General features: G+C 40.7%; 1 protein-coding gene across 5 annotated transcripts in view; it reads left to right on the plus strand.

The window, feature by feature from the left end:
* celsr3 (cadherin, EGF LAG seven-pass G-type receptor 3) overlaps nucleotides 1-19,082 on the plus strand; it is a 158,952-nt gene that overhangs the window by 105,152 nt on the left and 34,718 nt on the right. For all 5 annotated transcript variants that reach the window (XM_061736720.1, XM_061736725.1, XM_061736721.1 and 2 more), the window contains exons 17-22: nucleotides 1,370-1,553; nucleotides 2,818-2,919; nucleotides 3,004-3,098; nucleotides 3,757-3,966; nucleotides 14,936-15,134; nucleotides 18,704-18,877. In XM_061736720.1, coding sequence (XP_061592704.1) covers nucleotides 1,370-1,553; nucleotides 2,818-2,919; nucleotides 3,004-3,098; nucleotides 3,757-3,966; nucleotides 14,936-15,134; nucleotides 18,704-18,877 — 964 coding nt within the window. The remainder of the gene's footprint in view (nucleotides 1-1,369; nucleotides 1,554-2,817; nucleotides 2,920-3,003; nucleotides 3,099-3,756; nucleotides 3,967-14,935; nucleotides 15,135-18,703; nucleotides 18,878-19,082) is intronic.

Genomic DNA, 19,082 nt, shown 5'->3' on the forward strand with positions numbered 1-19,082 from the left:
TTCACTTTTATTTATAGAGCATTTATTACCATACACATTGTCTCTAGGGACTTTTCAGAGACCCAGAGCATAAATTATTAAATATTAGTAATATAAATTAGAATGCTTATTTAAATACACAATTAGATTAAAACTCATAAACGGGTCCTATCTAACCCCACCATTATGATTCAGCTGCTCTGACTGAAGCGCAAATGGGATTAAAATGTAATTAACAAGAGTTTCATATTGAATTAAATTCTGCCTAAAATCTAGATGTCCTGCAAAAATGTACTTTTATTTTGTTTTCAATAATGATAACATAGTACTTCAGCTAGGGATGGGCGGTATGGACTAAAAAATGTATCACGATAATTTCTGGCATTTATCCCAATAACGATAAAAAAAATACCAATTCAACTCCACCTTTTTAACTATAAATCTATCTCGCTCTCAGATCCGCCATGTTTGTTACACAAAAAAGTCATCAATGGGAATTTATCTTTCTTTCTTTCTTTCTTTCTTTCTTTCTTTCTTTCTTTCTTTCTTTCTTTCTTTCTTTCTTTCTTTCTTTCTTTCTTTCTTTCTTTCTTTCTTTCTTTCTTTCTTTTTTTCTTTCTTTCTTTCTTTCTTTCTTTCTTCCTTCCTTCCTTTCTCCCTTCCTTCCTTCCTTCCTTCCTTTCTCCCTTCCTTCCTTCCTTCCTTCCTTCCTTCCTTCCTTTCTCCCTTCCTTCCTTGCTTCCTTCCTTCCTTCCTTCCTTCCTTTCTCCCTTCCTTCCTCCTTTCCTTGTTTTCTCCCTTCCTTCTCCCCTTTCCTTCCTTCCTTCCTTCCTTCTTTTTTCCCTTCCTTCCTTCTTTCCTCCTGCTCTCTCCTTCCTTCTTCCCTTCCTCTTTTCTCCCTTCCTTCCTCCTTTCCTTGTTCCCTTCCTTCCTTCCTTCCTTCCTTCCTTCCTTCCTCCTTTCCTTGTTTCCTTCCTTCCTTCCTTCCTTCCTTCCTTCCTTCCTTCCTTCCTTCCTTCCTTCCTTCCTTCCTTCCTTCCTTCCTTCCTTCCTTCCTTCCTTCCTTCCTTCCTTCCTTCCTTCCCGCACACGTACGTTGTGCGTGGATTTAACACAGAACCATAAATCAGTTTTACACAAAAACATCATCAACGGGAATTTATCGTTTTTACCACGAAGTGACAAATTCTTATCGTGAAGAATTTTTTAGACGGTATATCGTGAACGGTAAAATATCGCCCATTCCTAACTTCAGCATCATTATATTTTTCCACAATGCAGAGTTAAATACAATCATCACACTAACTGAACGTGCAGGCTTTGATTGTTGCTCTTCAATACTTCTTCACTCACCTTTGTGTAACGTTCTAAACCTGGCTTTTGTCTTCAGGAGTTTCACTACCGTGTGCGGGGCTCCGACACCTGCCTGCCGTGCGACTGCTACCCGGTGGGCTCCTTCTCACGGTCCTGCGACCCCGAGACGGGCCAGTGTCAGTGCCGGCCCGGCGTGATCGGCCGCCAGTGCAACGCATGCGACAACCCGTTTGCCGAGGTCACAAACTCGGGCTGCGACGGTGAGATGACAAGCAGTTTGTTTGTTGTTTTTACATATTCTGATTTATTTTTGTCTCTTTGACATCTTTGTTTTCGTGCACGGCGCTCTTTGAAACGCTGTCTGTGAAGATCACCGGGGAAGCCTCTGAACTTTGGTGGCTTATTTTTGGATTTCCAACTTTGGATGAAGGAAGCATCTCCCAGTTCCCGTGGTGTTCACAGCAGGGCGTTACATCAGTTTTAACTCAATTTTAACTCAATTATTCTTCCCTCAAAACTCCAGAACAAGAGAACTACCATGATCAGGACATGTTGCTAATGATTTTTATCATATTTTTCTTACAAAGTAAAAAGAAGAGAGAGGTTTTATCATTTGTTGCAAACAGTGTGTTTAATGAATTATAAATAATCACTACTCACACTACTTTGTGATTAATTTTAAAGATAGAAAAACATCATCTTCTGAAATCTGCATTACTTTGATGCTTGATACGTGCGAAAAGCATGCAGTATGGTCTTTTTAGTCCCAATGTGCATCCAAGTCTGAAAATATATTTTGTTCTTGTTTAACTTTATCTTATTAAACTTTGCAGCATTGTTTGTCTCTAACAAACTGCAGTCATGAATGTAAACGATGTAACTGGTGTTGGGTTTCTCACTGAAACACCGGGATGATTTTAAACTCTAAACAGATTATTTATTAAATTCAGGACTTATTAAATTTAAAGAAATAGTTGAGTTACAGAGATTATTAGTTATGCATAGGGCAAACAGAAAAGTATTACCAAGTAATCTACAGCAGTTGTTTGTTTTTTCGAATCCAGAAGTTATAGATCATAGAAGGAAATATAATTTCAAACATCAGTATGCAAGGACCACTCTCAAGCAGATGTGTATATCGGTTGTGGGAGTAAAACTGTGGAGCTCTCTACGGAATGATTTAAAGGAATGTACAGATTTACTTTGGTTCAAAAAAATGTATAAAGATAAAATATTTAAGTTATATGTTCATGAATAGGCTGGGACTTAAACAGTACTATTGATATATGTGGTTGGTTTCTATTTAAGGGTATATTTTATTGTAAATATTGGTTACATTGACTGTTCTTTTTGTTTTGGTATTGAATAAGGGGCAGGTAAAATAAGACTTGTCTTCATCGTGCTCCTTTTCGGTCATGGGTGTGTAGATTGAAGTGTACAAATGTACTACTGTAATATTGTCAAACTATGCACTACCATGCACAAAATAAATAAATAAATAAAAAATGTCATTCCTCTCTGCAGTGATCTATGATGGTTGTCCGAGGACCATCACGCAGGGGATCTGGTGGCCCCGGACCAAGTTCAACCTGCCTGCTGCCGTCCCCTGCCCCAAAGGCTCCGTTGGTGCGTACACGCCGGCACGAGTGCCGTCTTATTCCCGTCACCATGGGAACCAGACATTTACAAACCCTGTTTGTTTCCGTACAGGAGCAGCCATCAGACACTGCGATGTGGAGAGAGGGTGGCTGGAGCCAGACCTTTACAACTGCACCTCCCCCCCGTTTGTGGAGCTCAACATTGCTGTACGTTGACTTCTGCTGCACTTGGGCCAATAAACACGTGTCTTCATGGGCTTTAGAACCCGTGCCCGGGTGATCCGGGGTTACGAAATATTGAAATATTATAAAATCGTTGATTTACTAAGAAAAATAAATAGAAGATAGAGATGGAAAACTCATAATCTGTCTTGAACTGCCCCTAAGGTAAAGAAAATAAGTTATTTCAGCCTCAATTTCTGTTTTAACTTCTCCAACTCAAAGCTGTTTTGGAGGCTCGTATGTTAAATATGTGTTTTTGGGTTCTTGAATGTGGATTCTTCCTTTACTCTCCGGTTTGTCTGTTTGATTATTGCATCTACACTGCAAAAACAGCCCCTTTAGAAATACGCTTAATATTCCATGAATAATAGAAACCGTTTTCTTATTTTATGCAAAAAATGTCTGAGAAAGATTTTCTTGACTAGAATTCTTAAAACTGGGAAAATAGCCTGAAATAGTTTTCTAATTTTCTTCCTTACAAATGGGTTTTTGCAGTATAGAGCTAGATATTTCATATCTGTGGCAAACTTTGACTGATCTAGACGTTAAACTACCTTCTCATACATGTCAGTATTGCCGTGAGGAATCTTTTGAACATATCTGAAGATGAGATCAGTGACTATTTCATGTTTGCTTGGCGTAGCTGGATTCCCTGGAGCGTAACGAGACAGAGATGAACACCATCCTGGAGAAGAAGCTGGCTCACCAGCTCCGTGATGTCACCGAGGCCACGCCCCGCCTCTACGGAAACGACTTGCAGATAGCCGAGCGACTGCTGTCCCGCCTCCTGACATTTGAGACGCAGCAGAGCGGCTTCGGGCTCACCGCCACCCAGGACGCGCACTTCAATGAGGTCAAACAAAAAAACACAAACCACACTGCAATTTTCCTTCATAAACACCGATTTGTAGCACACTTTCTGTATGTGTGTCTTTGACATTTAATAAGAGCGGGGAGAGATGATGGGAGTGGGGACAGGTGGTTGGATAAATGAACGGCATGTTTGCCATCAGCAAGGCTTGTTCACCGGCTCTCACGTGACGGGAGCATTCTCACAATAGAAGGCAGGAATAATGGGAAAGAAACAGTAGAATAAAATGTAAAAGGCAAGTTAAAACAGCTCCTGTTGATCCGATTGAATGCGAGGTTATCAAAATTATTCGTAGCACTTTTCATGTTGTGCCAAGCAGAAATGGTCCACATGCAACCTTCAATGAACTGAATAAAGACAAAGGGGAAAGTGAATTTAAATAGTACCAGCTAGGGCTGGGCGATTTTGAACAAAAATAAAATCCCGATTTTATTTTTTCTCTGAAAACCCGATTTTCGATTTCGGTTTCGATTTTTTTGGTAAAACTACAAAAGACAATGGAATAAATTGTTTCAAATATTTTATCTTTATTTTTAAAGAAAAATAGCAAACAAATTTCCCTATTGGGAATGAAGTGCAATTGAAAGATACTGTAAATCCTCCTTGAGTTTAGTAAAGTGACAACATTTACAATTTTCTTGACCAAACAAAGATGACGAGCTCTGTCTGTAATGCAGCCAGCTGCAAAAAAAGAAAATCGATTTTTCGATTTCCTTTTTTTAACATCGATTGTGATTAATAAATCCGATTTAGATTTAAAATCGATTAATCGCACAGCCCTAGTACCAGCTGAAAAATCAGTTTGCGTTTTCATTTTATTTCTATTTTTTGTATGTGTGAGTTCTTTTGCTTATTCCTTCACCAGCAATTTCAGAAGACACAACGTCTGGTTGAGGAAAAGATGTTTTAGTACACTGTTTCAGAAGCATCATATTATCGATATGCATCAAGCAAACAAAACAATGCCCAAAGAAACTTCTAAAACCGGATTAAGAGCTCTGCAATCCATTATTAAGCGTGGAAGAATAGTGCAATCATTGAGGAAGAAATGTGGTTTAATGTTTGTTTGGTAATCAAGGAAATCAGCAGTAGGACTCTCAGCAGTGCTCAGTAATGAAATAATTTCCATCTGCATAGAGCAATAAGATCTAAAAATGTTAAAGACAGCTGTGTAGTCTTATGAAAATCACTTTACAGAGTAGCTAATTAAACAATCAAACCCCCGAAAAAAGCTTCAGTTTTCAAGGGAGCAGAAAGATTGGAGTGCAGAGTCATGGATGAAGGTCATGTGGTCTGATGAGTTCAGATTTACCGCTCTCAGGAATCCTCAGATGAGCCGATGGATCGATCTACTGCCAACAGTGGACAGTGTTTATGATGTGAAGTAAATAATGCTGACACTGCATAAGCCTGATGAAAGGATACCATAACCCAGTGGTTCCCAAACTTTTTTCCTTGTTCCCCCCTACTTGTGTCTAAGACCAGCCAGGCCCCCCGACCCGTATGTACTAGCACCAAAATAGTCTTTAATTGAAAAAATGAACATTAATTATGTTTTTTTTATACATTTCTCTTTGGTTTACTCTGTATACATATGACTTTGTTTTTCTCAAATGTCACCAATGTATAAAATACGCACAAAAGGACATAAAAGGACATAAAAATATTTCTGAAAAATGTCTCTTTTAATATGAGACCAACATTTTTTAATATTTTTCCTTTAACAACCTGTCGGAGTAGATTAAATTTTGAGTAATGATATAATAATAAGGAATTAAATAATTTCCTGGGTTTGTCACCAGTGTATAAAAAACACAAAAAATATTCAAGACATTCATAAATTATTCCTAACAATGTCTTATGAATGACTCATTCTCAAATATATTTTTTACAACTGCATAATTTCAAAGCAAAGTTTCAAAGTTTCAAAGTTTCGCGCCCCCCCAGGGGGGGCCCGGCCCCCAGGTTGGGAGATACTGCCATAACCAATGTGCGCCGTAATCAAACCTAACTGTGCTCCGACAAAATATTATCACAGTGATTTAAACTTCCACTCTGCAGCACCACAGATTAGGCTCGGCACCTCAGCAGATTCGGCCGCTGTTATCAGAAAAACCGCGGACGTGATTGAGAGGCCGTACCATTATGACGCGCCGACAGAGATGTTTGTCTCTGGAACCATAAGTGATGTTGCCATGGCAATGTGCTGTCAGTAACTCATGAGATATTGCAACATGTCAGCTCAGCACGTGAACTGACAGAATCTCATTTCACATGGCGGGTCGGTGCAAACGAGCGAATACACAAGTTGACAAGAGAGCTTTTCTGAATGTGTGTGTTTTATGATAAAGGTGTTTACAGATGCCTCTTGTTTCTGCAGAGAATTATCTTACACATCAAATTCAGCTCACATGAGAAAACGTGTCAAACTCGTGGCTGAACAGTGACTACGTTTACATGCAGTCAAAATTCGGGTTATTGCTAATATTCCGGTTACTGAAACATTCGGAATATTCTGTTTCCATGCGTGAGCAAACAGGGTTATCCCTGTATACATTGTAATTAGTCATTTGGGATATCTGGATCAAACCAGCGACGCACGGAGAACGTGATGACGCAATTCCCGTCATTTCCGCTTCTTCTTCCTGTATCCAAATTCAAAACAAATGCTGCTTCGCGCAACTTTTTGCTCACCTTCTTGTAAATCTCACTATCCCCGTTCTTTCTACCGTCTACAAATGCAAAAATGTTCATATCCTTCATTACATTTATGAAGTGATTAGTCTCCTCCTCACTCCAAAAGTGTGGCGTGGTCTTGTGTTTCTCCTTGTTTAGAAGAACTTCCTGGACTCAAAATACCAAGATTCCTTGCGAACAGAGCATGTGCAGAAAACAAATTCATGTTCCGTTTGATGGGGATATTCCGTTTGGCGTTTACATGACTGAATATTCGGGTTTTAAAAGGAGTAACCCAGGGCTCATATTCGGGTTTTTAAAAACCGGAATATGAGCAAATTCGGGTTATTCAACGGGGTTATTGGTGTTTATATGGCCGTGCAAATTCGGGTTATTGCCAATATTCGGGTTTTAAAAGGGTTATTGACTGCATGTTAATGCAGTCAGTGTTGGTAAAATCCCGTTTGCTGTTCCAGTTATCGGGCTGCGGTGCTGGTCATCTACAGATCGCTTGATTCGATCACAAAGCCGACATGAAACTGGCACCTCAGTTTCTCATCAGGTCACAGCGATGCAAAGGATTGTTTGCCAGCAGTGTTGTAACGGTATGCAGCAGTATTTTGTGATGCAAGTATTAAAAAGTGAGTGATTTTCATGCTCAGAAATGGTAAGCCAGAACTTTATGCAATTTTAAAGAAGGCCTCACTACTGTAGCGGTTTGTAAAAATGAGGCAACTGCAGCCTCAGGTGAACAACAGCACATTACATTATTTATTTAACTAAAGCTAAACTCTACAAACTCTACAAGCTGAACTCTACAAACATTATGTGGAAAAAATAAGCATACACTGCACTCCCAATCAAAGGAAGATAGCGATTTGATGATCATCAGGTGTCAGTCACCATATAAAAGCATAAACTTGGACTTTTTGCTGGTCTGGACCATTTTGGTCTGTGTTAACACAACGCCACTGAGGAAAGAATCAGCAATTAGCTTGCAGCAGAACTTTTTGCTGCCCATCAATTGCTTTTTTCTCTGAGTTATAAGGATATTTCCAAGCAATGCTTCTATTGCAGAAGTCCCAGATTGTAAATTGTACTAAACTGTAATCTTTATGGCTGTAAGGATAAGAAAGAATTTTCCTCAGACGCGAACAATGAAACGACAAGTTACATATTTTAATCTGAATTAATGTTCTTTTGCACTTCATATTCTGTGTTGCCATTTGTTCAGCTTAATACTCATATTTTCATGATCATGTGTACAGTAATTTTTTTATCTTTTTTATATTATTTGTTTTTATTATTTTATTTTCATTCATGTTCTACATGCAATTTTTATGATTTATTTTTATTTTTATGATTTTATATCCTCATAAGGATTTTGTTAAATGTTATTAGGTGGGGGCTCCTCATAAGCCTACTGGCTTGCTCGCTCCTCCCTGCACAGTTTCTTTTAACTGAACTTACTTGTGTAATGTTCTTTTTTTTATGTTATGTGCTAAATAAAACTAAACTAAACTAATTAAATACTCACTTGTTTCTAACAAAGATATCTACAGTTTTCCTGATGATGAATGTAAAAGAAAAGGTATCCCAACACATAAGGATTTTACCATTTCGTTACATCATTGTGTCTAATATAAAGTAATACATATTGTTGGGGCCTAGCCTAAAGCTAAATACGGTACCCGGCTAAATTTGACTAAAACATAATTGTTGCCTACTGCAGCAACTCAAAGCAGAAGAAATTATGTTCTAGTGATTCAGCGACTCAAGCCTGTGGCCTGATTGTATTCCTCTATTTTTACCTGCTTTGGATAAAAGCGTCTGCTAAACGTGATGTAAAGTAACGTTGTCTGAAAGAGGAACCTCCTCCTGCCTGATGTCTAAATTAACCTGCAAGTAAACCAGAATCATTCTGATTAGCAGGTCATAGCGTTGTAAAGTTATAATACCACCTCACAATGGATTAATGATCACTTTTATCGTCATCTGGCTCATTGTGGAACAAAAAAGCTCTCGTCGCGTGACTTGGAGCCGTAACCCCCGGCTGTAGAGCAGACGTGCTCGCCTCCGTCTTGTCATTTCAAGTTAATGAGGTGGCATCTCTGAAGCGGAGACACAGACAGCACGGAGAACACCGTTACTATAGTAACCCGCTGGCAGTAGCAGAGTCCTGTGGCTACAGTAAATGAAGTCTGGATGGAGGGTAGTTTCAACATCAGGAATAAAGAACAGGAAAACTTCCAGTGTTCAAGCTGTGGTAAAACCCATTTGGATGCTGCTGCGTTGACGGGCAACACACAGGCCTCACATCGCGCCAAGTACAAGGTGACAACGTGCCAGAAGCACGTGTAACGGAGGACTTAAGATATTATGCTTTTTGTCATAATCATAAAAAAAAACACCCTCATCAGTACATAGTGCTGGATATTTTTTAATTGGAGTACTTTTAACTTAGATACATGATGAGAAAACGACTGAATTCATTAAAAAAACAACATTTCCTCTAAACAGAAATGTCTTTTGTGTTCAGGTGCAGTCTGTCTCCAATTATTCCCCAACGTCGGATGTCTGCTGCCACTTTCTCAGCCCGCCTTCGTGTTTTATTAAGCTTTCCTGTCATGTGGTGCTGCTGTGATACTGTTCACTTCTTTTTCCTCTTGTTTGATGCTGTTTCATGCTGTTTTGTATAATACCGGCTTGTATGTGAGCTTTCTCCATCCCTCGCTCACTCATGAACAAGACCCCAACGTACTTGAACCGCTCCACTTGAGATGCCACCTCATCTGCCTGGGGCCGGCTGACGTGAAGAGAAACTTTGAGCCAAAAGGCAGGACACCGTTTACCAGTGGATTTGCGTTCCTACCCTCACCTGCTGTCATGAGCGGTGGGAAGTGACTGAAAAAACACTGGCAGTTAAACTTAAGCCTGAATTATTGTTCTGCGTCAAATCAACGCCGTGCCTACGCCGTCACCTTGACGCCGTCGTGAACCCTTCGGACTTCTCCGTCACTCCATTTCGCCGTGGTGCAGTACCCCCCACGACCGCTAGTTTGCAATCTTTTCCTGAATGGTTTATCCGACTTTTCCGGTCACAGTGAATGAAAGAGATAAGGACAACTATTGTGCAAAAAACCAAAACAAAAAAAAAATCACACATACATGAAGAAAAGAGCGCTGAAAGTTCACGACTACTTCAAACCGGAAACCGGAAATGCGTTGCTACCAAGCGAACCAATCACAGCCCTCTCGGTCTGCGTTTGGACCTTCCCTTAGATTTGGTGAGAAGGGTAGGAAGTTCCACCACTCAGGAGAGTCTCAGTGGGGACTTGGTGCCAGCTGAATGGATTCAGGCATCTGGTGGGGATTTCCCCTGGAAATCTCCCTCAGGAGATTTTTTGGTAACATCCGACCAGGAGGAGACCTCGTTGTAGACCCAAGACACACTAAAGCAGGGGTCGGCAACCCAAAATGTTGAAAGAGCCATATTGGACCAAAAACACAAAAAACTAATATGTCTGGAGCCGCAAAAAATGAAAAGTCTTGTATAAGCCTTAGAATGAAGGCAACACATGCTGCATGTATCTATATTAGTTATAACCGGGGGAAGGTTTTTTTTTTTCATTATGCACTTCGAGAAAAAAGTCGAAATGTCGAGAAAAAAGTTGAAATGTCGAGAAAATTTCAAATGTCAAGAAAAAAGTCGAAATTTCGAGAAAAAACTCAAAATGTCGACATTAAAGTTGAAGTACAATCTCGAGAAAAAAGCCGAAATGTCAAGAAAAAAGTCGAAATTGTTGAGAAAAAAGTCAAAATGTTGAGAAAAAAGTGGAAATGTTGAGGAAAAAGTCAAAATGTTTAGAAAAAAGTCAAAATCTCGAGAAAAAAGTCGAAATATCGAGAAAAAAGTTCAAATGTCGCGATTAAAAAGGAAAGGAAAAAGGAAGAAAAAGGAAGAAAAAAAAGGTCAAACATTTTTGAAAAAGCTCCATGGAGCCACCAAGGCGGCGCTAAAGAGCTGCATGCGGCTCTGGAGCCGCGGGTTGCCGACCGCTGCACTAGAGGAGCCATATCTCTCAACTGACTTGGGAATACCTTGGTATTCCAGTGGAGCCTGAGGAAGTGGTTGGGGAAAGGGAGGTCTGGGCCGTTTTGCTTAGGTTGCTGCCCCCGTGACCCAAACTCAGATATAATAGGTGTGACTTCAGATCCTCTATATTTCATGGAGAAATGGTGTACTCTGAAGAACGATACATGGCAAGAAAGACCGATAAACATCCTCCAAACTTGTGTTTTTAACAGTGCAGCAAGCAAAGATGCTTATTTAAAGGATTACAAAATCATACCGGTGTTATTCTCAACAGTGTTTTGGGCTGTAATACTTCATTATACAACCTGAGCCACTTGTTCACCACTGTAATCAGTTGCAAAGTAATCCGAAGGTACTTTAATGAATTTGAGTTGTAGACATACTGTTAATAAACTGAAAAATAGATTAATCTCACATCATTAAAATTCCAATAAAGCTAAATTGGTGGAGGTAGTCCTTTCAAAGAGACACCAAAGAGTGTTTTCACGAGTTTGTCTATCAGCAAAAACCACACACTGCATCACTTTCTGGCACCATGTCCCGGCCGTGGGTGGCTGGAGGATTTATCTGGCTCACAGAGCTGTGTTGGACATCATGGCCGAGGAGACTAAAGCTGCTTACAGACTACAGGACTTTAAGTGGTCTGTAAAACCTTGTTATGTCAACAAAACATTAAACGAGGCATAGCCAAGGGCTAAAAACACAAGTTCATTATCTGAAAATGGTCCAAAGGAACAAAATAAACAGTGAAAGCTGTTTGTGTGACAACTTGTTCAGAAAGAAACAGAAAGAAGAAAAGACAAAGAATTTGGGTTAATTTTTGTGTGGATTTAGGATTTCCCCAACAGCTCAACACATTTGGCTTGTTATCAATATCAAGTAGCTCAGCAATGCGTTGGAAAAAACCTCTTTGAGACGCACATCGGCCCACGTTTCCACTGAGCGGTTGGTCCGGGCCAGTGTGGTTCGTAGCGGCCAGAATGGTCCCACGGGTTTAGACCAATGAACCTTCGTGGCATCATAGTAGTGCGACCACAACAAATGTGACGCTACAAACACCAACAATACATCTTTGTACACTTTTTCATTTCTGACTGCGTCATCCAGCTCACTCTGACTCGCGCTATCGCTAACCATCTAGGAACATTTGTAGTTCCAGGGCCGACCAAACCTTTCTGTTATTTTCATTCATCCTTTTCCTAGTATCTTTCCAACGTCGACTGAAAGGCAACTTGGTGTTTGTTTTGCGCTTGCTTTTGTAATGGGAAGTGACGTGTTTCTGTCCGCCAACCAAATGGATTCTATCGTGGGAAGCCAGTAGCTCCACGCTAACCGTACTGTAGCATTCTCCAAAGGACGGGAGTCCAGAAATGGTGCAGTTTGGTTTGGTTGTATGGAAACACATAAAATAGTGTACCTGGTGGCAGAACCGTCTGGAAGATTTGCGAGGCCCTGTGCGAAATGGCCGGGGGGGGCCCTCACAAAATTTTTGGGTTTTTCGGGTCGGATCGGGTGTCTATATGCGCAATTTTAACTCTCCAATTATCAAAATACTGGATACCTTCCCCTGCCTCATCATCATTCGGCTTGCCTCGACGCGGGGCCCCACGGCTGCTTGAGACCCGATCGGATCTGTGATTTTTGTAACAAATTTATTAAACGAGCCTTTAAGAGAGACATTAAACTCTTCCATTTGCTTTCGTTTTTTTTCTTTTTTCATCCCCTGATGGAAATTTCCTGAATCTGTCTCGTTCTCTCGACATTGTGTGACAGTTTGTTCCAACTCCACCCGTCTGGATCAGAGCAGCTTGTGTCCGCGCTTAGTCTGACGCAGTTGTATTGAACAACAGACACGCGCATCATTGCACATATATTTATTGATATGCACACAACTAGTACACATTTAGGTCTGTAATGGAACGTGACTGTTGATATTTATAAGGGAAAAAAGGAGGAAAAAAAAAAAAAACGGCCCATAGCGAGACCCGCACACCCCTTGCGGCGGCCCGACCTGAACCACCTAGTGGAAACGGGGCTATAAAGATCAAGTACAGACTGCTAGTCGACAATCGCCACCAACCAAAAACTGACGAAGCTAGAGGGGAAAAAATGAAAGAGGCCTTCTGGACTAAAAGTTGCTGTAGCGTCTTCTGTTGTTTTAATAGTTTTTCTGCTTGGCGCGGGGACTGTGCAGTCATTCACTGAGACCAAAGTATCAGAGTCACAGTGGCCACAGACCTGCCGCCAGGTAAAAACCAGTCCCCTCTCAGAAATGATGAGAACAAGTAAACAGTTTAAAGGTCAGGTCAGCAGTTCTGTTCAAGCAAATAGCACATTTCCTCTGAGTACGAGGAAAAAGTGAGAAACATGGAGATGCTTCCTGAAGTCCTCTGAGAGAAACTAGTATGGTGACGCGTTGAAGTGCCTCAGTGGGGTTTTTGAACATTTTCCCCCGCTGGGAAAAATCACAAAATACACACATTATTACACATTTTGTGAAGGTTAAACATCAGGATACACATGCATGCACAGACACATCTGTTACATTAGTACAAGGTTCACAAAACACATCCAAACAACCTCACATTATATAAAAAAGTACAAAAACCTGAGCTTTTGTAGACAGGTTTTTTTTTATATATAATGGTAGTGAAAAATCATCTGCAGTATTTTCTTTCCTATGACTCAAACTCCCGCCTCCGACTGTTCACTTTATCAGTCTCAGAGCAGCTTTCTACCTTCCACCTTCTTCCTTTCGTCTCCTGAGCAGTCGGCGGCGTCCTTCTCTTCTCTTTCTCTTTCATTCCACTCATCCTCGTTCCTCATCGCGTCCCCTTCTCCCTCAACAATTGACTGCATTCCTCCTCTGCTGCGCCGCCTGAGCTTTTCCTTGTTTTTTCTAAAGGTTGTGAAATGTATTTTTCGTTCTCCCCGGAGGACTTTACGACGCTGCAGCTCTTTATTAGCTCTACTGCCGTCTGACCGCTGGCAGTCATAAAGCCTTGCTATTGCTCTTTGTTCAGAGCGCTTTGCGAGGCCGTGCACCCCGGACCTCTGACAGGCGTCCATCCAGGGTCACACATATTCTGTGAACAGAAAAGGAAAGAAAAGACAGACATCCCACGCTGGCTGGTGATCCTTGTTAAAACCAGGATCAAGAATTGTGCAGTTTGAAGCTTCATCTCATTCGTTATAATTATTATTTCACCTCGCCCCGGGTCAAAATAGCTGGACAAAAGCTGAACTACGATCATTTAAGAACTTATATTCTTGCTTTTTCAGTCTTGATATTTGCCTTTTCCAAATGAAAACCCTGCGACTGTATATTTTTCCGGGTGTCTTTTGTGAATTTAGACCTTGAATTGGTCGAACGCTGTGTTTTGGTCTTTTCTGAACATCAGAAGAGATAAAAGCAAGAAGTAAACCCGTCATTTCAGCAGCACCAGCTTCAACAGCTCCTATCTACACATTTTCTGAATTTAATCTTTAATAATTTTATATTATAAAGATGTGTTTGTTATACATATCCCTTATAAAGCCATAAAGGTTTTCACAGTGGCACAATGGTGAAAATAATATATAATGAAATAATTTATTTCAAGTATTAAATTAGCTTTAAATGCATAGATATGGTCTCTGGTCTTCCTAGACGCCCTCTAGTATTAATCCTGAGAAAATGAGGTGCAGTATCGTTTATATGGAGCCTCTCTGACGCAAAAAGCAGCGCAGAAGCGGATAGGAATTTAAAAAAGGACAAAACTGATGATGGTTCTGAGTTCAGCCGCACAAATCCCTGCTAATTCATTACCTGACTCGGGAACTGGAATAAGTGCCACAGCTGGAAAGCAAGCGCACTTATGACAGCGGCGTTTAAAGCTTTAAATGAGGATTAAATATTTAAAGGATCAGTTATTGTCCCTGACAGGAGCATTCTGCAAATCTTCATCCGGCCTTTGGGTACCTGCTCGCTGCTGTATGTGAAAAAAGGAACCCTGTTGATCCGGGATGTTTTCACCAACTCTGTCACATATCTGACCGTTTCCAATACACAATATTCATCCTTTCCTTATCTTATTCTATTTTTCAGACACATACTGCAGATCACTTTGCTGGGGGTAAAGAAACTGTTTGATTGGTGCCTCGCTAACATCTTGATCTTCATCTCTGGGCTGTTTGCAGAACATCCTGCGAGGCTGCAGCGTGCTCTTAGGCCCCGGCACCTCGGGGCTCTGGCGAGCTCTGGCCCAGAATCAGAACCACATCCTGGGTGGCGGTCCGGCCGAGCTGACGGAGCTGCTGGAGCACTACTCCCAGAACCTGGCCCAGAACATGAAGCTCACCTACCTCAACCCCGTTGCCTTGGTCTCGCCCAACATCGGTGAGTTCAGAAAACCGCCGACGCTCCGGCAGACACGGACAGACAAACGCTCTCCAGGCACCATTCATAAAATAAATATTCATAAAGAAAATTAATTATTGAGAGCTAAAATCTTAATCTTTACAGATGATTTGCTCTGGTTTTCTCATTATGCCTTAAATCTCTGCTGTGAAATCAGCCGGAATGAGTCATTGTAAAGCGGGAGATGAACAGCACTAATGCAGATGATGATGTTACAGCCAGAACGCTGGCAGCAGCACAAAATGATGAATTTCACGCTCCCACACAGACATAGCAGCTAATTCTGGGAGAACATGCACAAAAACCCCTGGAGTGCTGGAAACCCGGCCAATATAAACCATTTAAATTTATAGATCTTAACCGCCAACAGAGCCACACACACACACACACAACAAAAGGCACAAGTCCAAGCAGCTCAGACAACAACCGACAAGCTGGTCTGTTACAGCGCTGAGCGCCACTGAAACATCCTTTTGATCTCACTTACACGCACACGTGCACGTGCACTCACGGCCCCGTGGAAGGAGTAACTTCAACTGTGTTTAAAAAGAGAGAAATGAACTAATCTGTACCACATACGGCGAGGAGACGAGCTGAAACAGCGACTGCAGCAGTTTGGCCAGTGGTTGACGACAGTGACGATGAATGTTACACTGTAATGCTCTTAGTCACACACACAGATCGAATTCCTTTAAAAATACCATCCACCCAGGGCTCAGGAGGCACATCAAAGTCACCTGTCACCATCCTTCCAGTGGGGTTTGCTGGCACACTCAGTGTCAGATTTGGAGAAGGTCTGACGCGATCTCGTCCGCCTGTTTTAGGTTCTTCTCTTTCTCCTTTCTCTTGCTTCTCCTTGTGAATTAATGTAAAATGCTCTTAAATAATTTAAATTCAATTTGATTTATATTTCATTTCATTTATTCCATTCATGGTATATATTCTTAATAATGTTGTACAAAATTCCATGAAGTACACATTATCACCATGAAAGAAAAGGAGCAGGAAGAAGAAAACTTATGATACCTGCCCCTCTCTGTTAATACCATTACGTTGACTTACTGAACACCAATCTATCTATACACATATTTATAACAAGAAAACAAACAAAAATACCACTCTTCTATCTATTTTTTTCTCTTTCTCCTTCTTCTTTTTTGTAGGCACTTATCTTTTCTTTTTTAAACATTTCCTTAAGCTGATACAAACTTGTGCAACTTTTCAGTTCCTTGCTTTGTCCATGCCATCATTTTACACCTGTAACAGAAGTACACATTTGTTTAGCCTTGCAAAAGTATGTTTGAAATCAAGTTTAAATCTGTTGTCCTCATCCTCCAATCTGAACAAATTTTGTAACTGTTCTGGTAACGATCTATTTTTTGGCTTTAAACATTATTTTTAAAGTTTGAAGTTCAACTATATCCGCCATTTTCAACAAAGCTGCCGAAATAAATAATCTGTTTGATGGTTCTCTGATGCCTACCCTGTGAATGACTCTCACTGCTCTTTTCTGTAGCACAAATATAGTGTCTAATACAACAGAAGTTGTCTCTAGGATCTTTCCAGAGACCCAGAACATGAACATAAACCCCCGAGCAAATATTACATAAACATAACTTAAACAATGTCAGGTAAAAAACTCCCCTTTAGGAGGTAAGAAACCTGGACCAGGACCTGGATCATAAGGGACGATCCTCCTACCGAAGGCCAGCTGGGCAGAGCAGGAAAAGAGAAACACACAGAGACAATGAAGAACAGAGAAAGGAAAGACACAGACACGATGGCTAACCGTAGAGCGCTGCACGATCCATATCGCCAGACAGAGAAATAACATCCACAAAGCCGAGGGGAATGATACACGACTCGCACAGACTTGCAGACATTTGACCCCTCGGCCATTTAGTTATTTTGTCAAAGTTGCCTTTTATACACATTTCTTCTCGGCGCATCTGTTCCATCAATCAGTTTCTCTCTCTCTCTTGACCTTTGTTTGCTGCTTTAAGCGTTAACTGGTTGCTGAACTCCCCACATCGCTCTTCCTGGTCGCCACCTCTTCTCACCTAATATCACAGGTCTTCTCCTGCATCGTGCATGTTGCCGTCAAGGTTCTTGACTTTTCATGTTCAGTCACAAATGACTGATGGACGAAGACAATTTGGGTTTCCTGTTTTTAAATGCTGGACTTAAACTGAGTTATGATTGTAGGATGAGCTGTCCAAAAGCCTTTTCTGTGTCATTCAGGATCAGTGATGGTTTGATTGAGACTTTTGCAGGTTTTTCAGTAATGAAATTTAAAAAAAAACTACATCAATTGGGGATTTTAATGATATCCTTAGTAACGACTTCCCTAAGGAAGTTATCGTTTTATTTGCCATGAGGATATTTGCATCAAAGATGCTGCAATGCTCGATGGTAAATCATTTACATCAAAACCCGATGATCTGGCATGCAGCGAGAAAGTGAGTGTGAGAACTGACGAAAAAAACGTTTTAAAACAGTTTAAAGGAAAGCTTTGACACTCTGTCAAGAAAGGCTTTTAGCGCCGAGCAGGAGCTTCTCAGGTGTAAATGAGGGGATTCCCTTCTCCTCGTCTGTCAGCTTGTTGCTTCGTTTTAGACACCTGTTCAGCTAATATGCTGAAAGATCTTTAGTCAGGTTAAATGATCAGTTTTAGTTTCTTTTGATTGATTTTGATTTGATTGTCTTTATCACGTGTTGCAGCTCTTGTCAAAGATGGTGAAAACTAGGGATGGGCGGTATGGACTAAAAAATGTATCACGATCATTTCTGGCATTTATCCCCATAACGATAAAAATGACGATAGAAAAAATACCAATTCAACTCCAACTTTTTAACTATAAATCTATCTCATCATCCTTTCTTTCTTTCTTTCTTTCTTTCTTTCTTTCTTTCTTTCTTTCTTTCTTTCTTTCTTTCTTTCTTTCTTTCTTTCTTTCTTTCTTTCTTTCTTTTGTTCTTTCTTTCTTTCTTTCTTTCTTTCTTTTTTTCTTTCTGTCTCATTTCTTTCTTTCTTTCTCTAATTTCTTTCTTTCTTTCTTTCTTTCTTTCTTTCTTTCTTTCTTTCTTTCTTTCTTTCTTTCTTTCTTTCTGTTTCATTTTTTTCTGTCTCATTTCTTTCACCTTCCTTCCTTCCTTCCTTCCTTCCTTCCTTCCTTCCTTCCTTCCTTCCTTCCTTCCTTCCTTCCTTCCTTCCTTCCTTCCTTCCTTCCTTCCTTCCTTCCTTCCTTCCTTCCTTCCTTCCTTCCTTCCTTCCTTCTCGTACGTTGTGCGTGGATTTAACGCAGAACCATAAATCACCTTTACACAAAAACATCATCAACGGGAATTTATAGTTTTTACCACGAGATGACAAATTCTTACCGTGGGGAATTTTTTTGACGGTTTATCGTGAACGGTAAAATATCGCCCATTCCTAGTGAAAACTGCTGCAAATGTTTGTCTTTTCGTTGTTTTACCAGCTTTGCCTGTTGTATCAACCAGGCACATGATGCACGTATCTGAAAATTGTATTTTTCTCCGTCTGCCAGTCATGAACCTGGACCGCGTGGAGAACCAGACGCATGTGCGGCGACGTTTCCCGCGTTACCACACCACCCTGTTCCGGGGTCAGGCTGCGTGGGACCCCTACACCCACGTGACGCTGCCCCCCGCTGTCCTGGTGCCCCAACGGCAGCAGCACCACAACTGGAGGGACAAAGAACGTAAGAACGGACAGAGAGAATTACAGAAGGACCAGAGGTGTCAAAAGTATTCACTTTCATTACTCAGGTAGAAGTATAGATACTAGAGTTTAAAAATACTCCTGTAGAAGTTGAAGTATCAACTCAAGTTTTTTTACTCAAGTAAAAGTATAAAAGTACTGGTTTCAAAACCACTTAAAGTATAAAAGTAAAAGTAATGTAAGGG

This window comes from Cololabis saira, chromosome 12 (genome assembly GCF_033807715.1).
Source record: "Cololabis saira isolate AMF1-May2022 chromosome 12, fColSai1.1, whole genome shotgun sequence".
Taxonomy (NCBI): domain Eukaryota; kingdom Metazoa; phylum Chordata; class Actinopteri; order Beloniformes; family Belonidae; genus Cololabis; species Cololabis saira.